Genomic DNA, 10,278 nt, shown 5'->3' with positions numbered 1-10,278 from the left:
GGAGGGTGATGGGGGTCAACACCTGAGGGCTCCCAGTGTGTGAGAGGGGGCAGGCTGGGCTGAGGGACACTCCCCCCCACACACACACACACACACACACACCCAGTTCACGAATTTCGTGCACCGGGCCCCTAGTATACTATAATTAAGTTGGATTTATTCCAGAGGTGCATGGATGGTTCAACATCCACAAATCAATCAATAGATGCCAGATTTAGCCCTAAAATTGTGTCCCTTACAGAGGGATTACATTGTCTAGCATCTTTCTATCCCTTTCCCTGCTTTATACCATAAGTGGCCTCTTGAGCCTAATCATATTTTGCCATGAGAGCAATTGTAAGAATCCCATATCTATAGTGACTGTATGAAAAACTGGTGCTTTCTCCAGATTGCTAATTGGAGCTGACATAATGGTCTCTTGCTTTTCAGGTGTTGGGCTGAAAATATGAGACGGCCACTTCCCTAGTCGAGTGGGAAATGCTGACTCCCGCAGGAGAAAATAAGAGAAATGAACAGGGAAAAGCAGAAATCAGAGAGACAGACACGGAGCAGCAGAAAGCAAATGCACACAGAGAAAGGGGGACAGAGAGGCAGGGAGACAAGCAGCATAAGGGAGAGTATAGACGAAGGGAAAGGCCACGGAAGACAGAATGACAGAGAGGAAAGCCCAGCAAGGCACATGGGCCAACAGACTGAGAAACAAAGAGGTGGGCAGAGAGACATCCTGAGAGAAAGACACAGTAAATACATATTCATGGGAGAGAAAGGGTCACAGAGTGAGAAGGAAGGAGAGAAATAGAAAGAAATTCACAGAGATATGGATGTAAGGAGAAATGCAGATACAGAGACAGAAAAGCCATCTGATAGATAAACAGTACAAGAGCAGTTCATTCAGACAGACAGGGATGGCAAGAGAGATATGAGAGAGAGACCGAGAGAAGCAGCAGACAGAGAGATACAGAATAGAAGGGGAAAGAAGCACACTGAGAGAAGGGAGGGAGCACAGAGGGGAGGGGAGAGGAAGGAGGGAGCCAGAGGGAGGAGGGATAAAGACCTCGTTTGAGTCCTGGGATCTAGGCATTTTCTGAAGCCAAACTCACATAATGAACTTTCAAATCTCATGAACCCAAAAAACTAATTTTTTCTGTTAAGCTGTCATTAGTAGAGTTTTCATCATATGCAACTAAAAAAGTACTAATAAAACCTCCATTGCTAATTACAGTGGGTGGGTCATATTCAGTTAACAATCATTGTTTTTCCCCACTGTACACAGGGCCCTTGACAGGAAATGTTTATGCTGTTGGTTCCATACGTTACAGCACTAGGCATCAGGTACCATGACTGGCACCTGCACAAATACCTGAAGCTCATAGACCATAGTGGGAGCCAGGAGAGGCACACAACCCCAGACCCAAGGGCCCTGGAGGATGGAAACCTGAATTTGTTTCATACCTCATATCCCATTCTTTTTTTTTAAATCCTCACCCAAGGATTTTTTCCATTGATTTCTAGAGAGGGTGGGAAGGAGGGAGGAGGTGAGAGAGAGAGAGAGAAACATTGACATGAGAGAAATATGAGAGAGATACATCAATTAGTTGCCTCCTGCACATGCCCCTACCGCACGCACCCCTACCGGGGCTGGAGAACCTACAACTAAGGTACGTGCCCTTGACTGGGAATTGAACCTGTGATTCTTTGATTTGCAGGCCAACGATGTAACCACTGAGCCAAACCAGCCAGGGCTCATGCCCCACCATTCTTATGTGGCCCCTGAGTTATACCAAGCATGGAGACCCATGGTTTTCTAGTCTCCTTGCCTGAATAGTACCCTCTTTGGAGCATAACTGAGCTTGAGAATCTGACCTTTGTTTTGCTCAGTGTCTCCCACACACACACCGGACGCCCTCCAGCCCCCTACCCCCCCACCCCCCCAACCCACCCCCGCCAACCACCGTCATAGGCAAGCAGAAGTGGAACACAAGTGATACACAAATCTTTTTAATTTTGAAAAAAAAATGTATTGGAAGAAAAGAGCTTGGCGCTGAACTCAGGGGCTGTCTTCAGGAAGAGCAGGATCTGAAACGCCATTGAGAATGGGCATTGGTTCAGACAGACACAGACACGGTGGGCAGAGCCTCCAGCACCAGGTGCAAACCAGTCACAGGCCACGCAGCAAAGACAGGACAAAAGGAGGCCGGCAGCTGCTTCTCGGTCTCTGGGGGCAGGACCTGGGGTGACAGCTGGCACCGGTGGCTTGCTCACCGGCCTGGTGGAGGGGAGGCTGGGACTCTCGGACGAGGTAACAGCAGGGCAAGGCCAAGGAGAGGCGGTGACGGACCAGGAAGAATGTCTGGGTCAGTGCAGAGCCTTGGAGGAGAGCGAGGAGGGCGTCAGCAGCCACAGGTCCCTGAGTAAACTGGCCCTGCCCCCTCGGGCCCGTCGCCTCGCCCGCCAGCAAGCTGAGCGGCACTTTCTGCCATTTGGACGCGGGGGCACCATGCAAACCTCGCTGCACGGCTGATGCCAAGGCCAGTCTTAGTCAGGGAAATGACCTCCGAAGTCGCCCGCTGAGACTATGCAGAACGTCCCAGAGTTTCCCCGGCCCGACTCCCATGAGAACGCATGTGGCTGAAGCAAGGACAGCACAACGGGAGCCGGTCAGTGTGCAGACAAGCCCACGCCCTCCTTCCTATCTCACCTGAGTCACGTCTCTGCGGGAAGAGTGGGAACGTCACCTGGGGGCGGGGCCGCGGGGCCTCCTATCCTCGGAAGAAGGAAAAGAGAAGGGAAATTCATTGGCCTGGCGAGAGGGACACTGCACCTGCCTCTCCTCTCCCCCTGCACCAGGGAATGCAAGAGCTCCGGGTCTGTCCTCACCCACCCAGGCCCATAAGGCTTCCACGCCATAAGGTGAGGCCCCCCAGCCACAGAGCCAGTCACCTAGGAAGGCGACAGAGCCTGCATGTGCTTCAGGCGGAGAGCTCAGAGCAGGAAGTCCCATCTAATAACTGTCCGACAGCGGTGAGGACAGCGGCGAGGACAGAGATGAGGACAGAGTGAGGACAGCGGTGAGAACAGAGGTGAGAACAGAGGTGAGGACAGAGGTGAGGGCAGAGGTGAGGACAGCGGTGAGAACAGAGGTGAGAACAGAGGTGAGGACAGAGGTGAGGGCAGAGTGAGGACAGCGGCAAGGACAGAGATGAGGACAGAGGTGAGGACAGCTGGAGAGCTGCTCTCTCTGCCTGAGAACGAGCCTTCACCACCCACCTGTGTGAAGAAGCAAGCCTGGCCCCGCGGGAGAGCTCGTCTCCCAGTCCCTGCAGCTCCCGCTGATCCCCCAGCCCTTCCTTTCAGGTCGGTCGGCGCGTTCCCAGCACCAGGCTCCCACTCGCTCCCCACCGGCCTCACCTTTCTTCTTCCAAAGGTGGACGACAAGGCCCAGCCCCAGGAAGGCCAGCCCCAGCACAAAGCCCCCGATTCCACTCAGCATCTTGCTCTGGGCAGATTCAGACTGCGCCCCTGGGAAGTAAAAGCCTGCAGGTCACTGTCTGTCCCCACACTCCACCGTGTCCTCATCTGGAAGCCCCCAGTCTAGTCAAGGTCAAGGCAGGAGGAGCTCTGGAAGCAGACCTAGGGTCTGGGGCAGCAGGGACCCAGGAGGCAGCAGGGACCCAGGAGGCAGCAGGGACCCGGGAGGCAGTGCAGATGGGTGGGGTGTAGGGGTGATGGCAGCTTCTCAGGAAGTGTGTCCACCTGAAAGCCACAGACCTTCCCCTAGAGACCTGCATTAATGTTGGAGCCCAGAACCCCGGCTCTTGGGAGACACAAGTCAGGGCTGACCTGCAGCTGGGGAGTGGGTTAGTACAGGGATGGCCACGTCTTGGGGGTAAGGGGACCTCAGTCTTCCATGATCCCAACCCAGAAAGCAGGTGGCCAGAGCTAAGGGGCGACCCACCCGCCAGGCCCAGGTCCTCCCTGCCGCTGTGCTTCCCATCCGGGTGCCATGAGGAGCCCTTACGCCACTCCACTGTGATGGGGCTCTGCAGGCTGGGGTGCTCCACGCGGCAGGTGTAGACGTCTCCTCGCTGGGGGACTGTTTCCAGCATCACCAGGACCTGGTAGGTCCAGTCCCCGTTCCTAATCAGGGGGGTGGACACGACACCGGCTGTCTCCTCCTGGTCATTCCGGAACCAGCGGACTTTGATGTGAGCTGGATAGAAATCCGTCACCGAGCAGACCAGCATGTTGTGGTGGTTCAGGGCCTCTGTCCTGGCCGGGGAGATGCTCACTGTAGGCTCCACTGGGAGGGTGACCAGGAAGAAGACATGAGGCCGAGAAGGGATCTAATGTGGTTGCCCAAGATCCTGGTGGTCCTGGGGGTTCACGTTCCTGGGAAAAGTGGAGGCAGGCCGGGGAGGGGCTCTGGAGGCTGAGCGCCCCCCTCTCCCCCACGCCCAGGCCCTCCTCTCTCACGGCAGCAGAGGGACACGGGTTTCAGATGTCTTCATTAGCACCCCCGCCCTGGGTATGAACCGGCTACCGATAATTTGTTAGCCTGCTTTCTAGGGAAATAATACCTTTACTTGGTGTTTGCTTGTTTATTAAACAGGATAATTTATGTGAAACTCTTTGCAACATGGACTGACCATTTTTAAGCTCTGCATGTGTGCATATCCCTACACACATGTGCACAGCGCGGGGACCAGCTCTGACCCCGGGCCGTCCAGGCGCCACAGGAGCCGTCAGTAGGGGCCCCGGTGGGCAGGGTCTTGTGACCGAGGGAGGACTGAGTTCCCAGCAGGGACCCACAGCGCTGCCCAAGGCAGAGTTCCTCCCGCCTGGATGCCAGGCCCCTCCCCCGCCTGCCTTCTCCCAGGAAGGTGAACCCCCAGGACCACCGGGATCTTGGGCAACCACATTAGATCCTTTCCCAGCCTCTGCGCGAGGCTGCGCGAGAAGCCGCCCGCCCACCTCGCCGCTGCACCGTGAAGGGCGCCGTCTCCTTGTAGTTGTGTCTGCACAGCACGTCCACCTGCGCCCGGTACACCAGCAGCAGGTCCTCCTGGCTGTTCCAGCTCTCGGCGTGGGGCCGCCCCAGCTCCGTGACAGCCACGAACACCCCCACGTCGCTGTCGAAGCGCACGATCTCCTGCCGGTTGTAGATTTCCGTGGCCACGAGCCGCACGCGCTGCGTCCCGTTGGTGAAGTAGCAGGTGCCCTTAAACTGGTACACGAAGTCCTCTGCGGTGGAGTGGAGGGGGGGTGCGGGGATGGGAGGCCTGTGTCAACCACCCACTCGGCTCGGGCGCTGGGGAGTCCCCCTGTGTCTCAACCACCCACTCGGCTCCGGCGCTGGAGAAGGGAGACACCAGTACAGCCACGCAGCTCAATAAAACCTGCTCTCAACCCCCCGAATTTTATCCCCAGGAAGGAGTTCGATGCCTTCTCGGCCTCAAGCCCTGAACTGAGCATATATTAGAGAAAACCGAAGGTAAGGCAGGAAAACCAATGGAACAGTGAATGATTGGCAATGAAGAGATAAAACTGTCAGTGTTTGCATATAAGGGATCTGTGAATAAAAAAATCCAAACAATCTATTGCTAAATGGATGTAAAGCGATAGTTTAGCAAGTAGCTTCATACAAGATCTATTTTAAAACATTATATAGACCAAAAACAATTTTTCAATTATTACCACATCAAAAAAAATTTATCTAGGAATAAGACCTACAAAAGATATACAAGATTTCTTGAAGGAAATAATGAAATTTTATGAGATATATTAAAAGATTCCCAAATAAATAAAAAGATATATTTTGAATTGAAAGACTCAGTATATTAAAGATGACAATTATGCTAAGTGAATTAATGGATTTTATGCATATCAATTAAAATTCCTACAGTTTTTTATTATTTAAAACTTTACAAAATGATTCTAAAATTTTGTTGTTGTTGTTAATCCTCATGCAAAGATATTTTTTCCATTAGTGTTTTTAGAGAGAGTGGAAGGGAGGGAATGATAAGAGTAAGAGAGACACATCGATGTGAGAGAAATACATTGATTTATGGCCTCCCACATGTGCCCCAACCATGGCCGGGGATCGAACCTGCAACCCAGGTATGTGCCCTTGACGGGGACTCAAACCCGTGACCCTTAGGTGTGTAGGCCCACACTCTATCCACTGAGCCACACCAGGGAGATTCTAAAATTTAATAGCAAGGATTAGCCAAACTACTCTTGAAGAAGTAAATACTATGAAAAACTTTTCTCTACTAAATATCAAAATATCAAATAAAACTGTGGTAATTGTATACTGTGTTATTGACACAGACATAGGAAAATAAACAGATGGCAAACTATATATCAAAATTAGTTCCAGGCATATATTTACAGTAAGTTTACGACCACGGTGGCATTGTCGCTCAGTGGGAAATGGTGCTGTTGTTAATAAACAGTGTCCCAATGGCGGAGGAGAGAGCAAGGCGGGCATGGGCCTCGCACCAGATGCAACTACACCTGCGTGAACAGGCCATGCTATGCCACCTTCATGACTCTGGGTGGTAAAGACTTCTCACACAGATCGTTCAAAGCACTGACCATAAGGAGCAAAGACTGATAACTTCAACTTCATTAAAATTAACAACTGCTGCCCATCAAGCAATACTAAGAGAGTTAAGAAGACAAGCCACAAAAAAATAAACAAACAAAAAAGACAAGCAACAAAATACAAACAGATATCCACAAAGCACGCACTGGCCAGGCGCTCGATTCACAACACAGTTCTTCATTATTTTTAATCCTCACTGGGATATGTTTTTATTGGTTTTTATAGAGAGGAAGAAAGAGAGAGAGAGAGGGAGAGAGAGAGAGATGAGTTGCCTCCTGTATGAGCCTCAACTGGGGATCAAACCCACAACCTTTCAGTGCACGGGATGATGCTCCAACCAACTGAGCCACCCAGCGAAGGCCACAATACCTTTTAATATTTTCTAAAAACAAATAAGAAAAGACAGGTAATATAATAGAAAAAAAGAAAAAATATCTAAATAGATACTTCAACAAAGAGTAAATACTGATGGACAATAAACATGCAGAATGGCTCGTTCTCATTAGTAATCAGAGAAATGCCAGCTAAAAATATGGTGAAACACCACTGCCTGCCCACAACACAGGGCAACACCAGAAAGTCTAAATGCCAAGAGCTGCCAGGAGTTGGGCGGGCTTTCCTGTGAACGGCGTGAGTGGTAGAGGCAACCAATTTCCATCAGTCGGACCTCCTGCCGTAGAGCTGAAGCCAGCATAGCCGCTTGCCTATGGATTCCAATCTACGCATATACTCTGGTCTAAAAACGTCAGGCTCAGAGGCTGCAGGACACGTGAAGAAACAGGCGCAGCCTCGGAGTGCGTCCACATTGGAAGGGGTAAGTGCTGCACCTCGAAGTGGAAGTTAGTCCCCGACAACAAATGTGGATGGTCAGCCGTTACCTGGGAGATCTGTGACCGACCTCAGACGTAGCACTGGCAAAAGGAGCAAGACAAACACCACATTTATGGAACCACTAATGCTAATCTACATTGTTTAAGGACACATTCATATGTTAGACCCATAACAGAAAGCAAGAAATCAGTATTACAAGGGTCATGCGATTGCAAGCACTGGCTCTGGCAACTGGAAGTGGGCTAATTGGGAAGAGGCTAGTGGGACTTTTTTGGGTGCTGGTAACATTCAGTCATTTTTAACCTGGTTATTATTAGTTGGATATTTCTTTATAACTTTTGTTAATTTTATATCTGTGCTTTATATCATGCCTGTATTGTGTTATATTTCAAAATAACTATTTTTTAAAAAGTGGGCTCATCAGTGCATCCATGTGTGGAAAGACTCAGTGGCATAGTTTGTGTAATGATATCACCCAGGGTTTGGGAATTACTGGGTGCAATATCACTGTTAATTTCCTTGCTTTTCGCCATTCTCGAAGCCCTCTCCATCACCAATCCCGATCAAGGGTGCAACAGACTCGCCACCTGCCCTCCGCCCGCAAGGGCTGTCCTCTCCCACCAGTGCTATCACCCTGGCCCGCCGCTCACACTCCAGGAGGGGATGGTCCTCTTCACAAAGGACGCTGCAGAGACCATGGTGTTTGAACCTCTGCATCCCCGAGTCCCACTGAGCACTGCTTGGCCCAAAAGGGTGGGGCAAATCCTTCTCACTTGGAGCATCATCCCATACATGGAAAAGATTGTGGGTTCAATCCCTTCTGGGTGCATACAGGAGGCAACTGATCTGTATTTCTCTCTCTTGCTCCCTTCCTCTCTCTAAAATCAATGGGTAAAAATTAAAATTAATTAATTAAATCAATGGGTATATCCTCAGTTGAGGATTAAAGAGGGTAAAGTAATAGCAGTTCGGTAACTTTGTTTTGGTAAAAATGTACTTTTTCTTCCAACTCTGAGATCCCAAAGCCCATCCCTGAGAGAAAGCATCCTCCTTTCGCCCTAGCTGATTTGGCTCAGTGGATAGAGCGTAGGCCTGTGAACTGAAGGGTCCCATGTTTGATTCCAGTCAAGGGCACATGCCAAGTTACTGGCTCAATTCCCTGTAGGGGGTGTGCAGGAGGCAGCCGATCAGTGGTTCTCTCTCATTGATGTTTTTATCTCCCTCTCCCTCTCCTTTACTCTCAGAAATCAATAAAAATATTATTAAAAAAAAAGACACGACCCTCCTTTCAGCTGCAGAGGTTGGAGAAAAGAACGTAGCAAACGCTTCTTCTTAAGGCGGAGACATCTGGACTGTCATGGGAGCCCTTCCAAGTCTACCTGGGACTTCAGAGTGCAACACATCGACACCAAGCCCCTGAGCTCCCAGAACCCCCAGGCCTGGAGGCTGGCAGAGCAGCTGCCCGGCACTCACCGGGGGTCCCTCTGCCGTGAGCCAGGGGCGTCCTCAGCACCATGAGAACCACCGTCACAATTCCAGCTGCCGCCCAGGGCCTTCTGGGGGTCCCGGTCATCTTTCCACGTGGAAACCGAGACAACCGCACAGAAGCACCGGCAGTCGGCACAGCTGCCAGCAGCTCACCTGACGTTTCACTTTGCAGAAGATGAAAATGGGGAAACCTTCTCTGAGCCTTAGGATTGGACAGTTCTTAGGAAAAAGCCAGTCAACCCAATAGCTTAAGTTCTCATTTGTCGCTGGGTAAACACTTTCAACGAAAGCTCTCAATGCAATAAAAGGATTCCTGGGCCACCTCCTGCCCAGCACGAGCCTGCGTGCTCTGAAATACGCGCAGGGGTTCAGGAACCAGGACAAGAATGCGATTTGGAGTATTTCTTCGGGGACATTTATTCCATTTCTCTGGTTCTTATATTTAGGGTTTGACAGTAGGGAGGTAGGAGGAAGTGGAATGTTATTCCCCGGGAGAGAAGATAACTAAAACCTGTTTATTTCCTTCCTTGATTTGGCACTGGGACGCCGTGAGATATAGTATAAATGATAGAGATGATAGATGGTAGATAGATAGATAGATAGATAGATAGATAGATAGATAGAGAGATAAATGATAGACAGACGGACAGGCGGGCAGGCTTGGGGAGGAGAGGGCAGGAGGGCCTCTCTGTGGCCCTGTCCCTGCACAGAAGTAGCAGCAGGGACCTGTGAGCAGGGACAGCCGTGGGCCCAGCGGGTGGTGCTCAGGGAGGGGGGCAGGCTCCCTGCAGAGAAGTGCGTGGACTGAGGGGAGGGTCAGGAGCTGAGGACCCACTGAGAAGTGGAAAACTCCCACGGCCGGGTCAACCGCAGAAGGACAGGCAGCGCCACCAAGTGTCTGTGCTCCAGGGCTGGGCCCGCGCATCCTCCTTGCTCCCTTTCAGGGCACGAGTGAGAAGGTGGCCTTGTCCATGGCGACGTTCGTTCGGTTACTTTGGTGCCAAGGGGAGAGGATTCAGGCGCAGACTTCCGCAAGTGCTGTCGGGGAACACCTCAGGGCCTCTGAGACCTCGGCCCCGGGAGTTGTGGCTGGGGAGAGGGCGGCCCCTGGTGATGGGCAGCTAAAAGCCGCCTTGGGCCTCCAGCTGGCAGCTTCCTGGACCAGCTGGCGCAGGCAGGCCGTCCACTGGGCACCTGGGGTTTGAGCCTCGCTCCTCGCTGCATAGCGGTCAGTTAGGGTGGGAGGCCCATGTGGCTGCTCCCTCCACAGCACCATGGTCTGGAAACAAACAGCAAATGGTGGTTTCAAATATGAGCCTCTGGGGGGAAAAAAACAACATGCAAGGTTGGAA

At 51.5% G+C, this 10,278-nt stretch overlaps 1 protein-coding gene across 2 annotated transcripts in view; it reads right to left on the bottom strand.

Moving 5' to 3' along the window:
* Positions 1 to 9,026, bottom strand: part of LOC132237509 (HLA class II histocompatibility antigen, DQ beta 1 chain) — a 103,552-nt gene extending 94,526 nt beyond the window's left edge. Inside the window, exons 1-5 of one of the 2 annotated variants that reach the window (XM_059702078.1) lie at positions 8,912 to 9,026; positions 4,972 to 5,241; positions 4,019 to 4,300; positions 3,409 to 3,519; positions 2,699 to 2,759 (exon numbers count right to left, since the gene is read on the bottom strand). In XM_059702078.1, the coding sequence (XP_059558061.1) occupies positions 2,704 to 2,759; positions 3,409 to 3,519; positions 4,019 to 4,300; positions 4,972 to 5,241; positions 8,912 to 9,011 (819 nt within the window). In that variant the 5' untranslated portion in view covers positions 9,012 to 9,026 and the 3' untranslated portion in view covers positions 2,699 to 2,703. Of the gene's footprint in view, positions 1 to 2,698; positions 2,760 to 3,408; positions 3,520 to 4,018; positions 4,301 to 4,971; positions 5,242 to 8,911 lie in introns of those variants that run through there. The other variant, XM_059702080.1, reaches the window with a different exon arrangement.
* Positions 9,027 to 10,278: the final 1,252 nt, after the last annotated feature.

Source organism: Myotis daubentonii, chromosome 6, assembly GCF_963259705.1.
Source record: "Myotis daubentonii chromosome 6, mMyoDau2.1, whole genome shotgun sequence".
NCBI classification, from domain to species: domain Eukaryota; kingdom Metazoa; phylum Chordata; class Mammalia; order Chiroptera; family Vespertilionidae; genus Myotis; species Myotis daubentonii.
The sequence above is the reverse complement of the archived record's forward strand: the minus strand, read 5'-3'. Positions and strand labels throughout refer to the sequence as shown.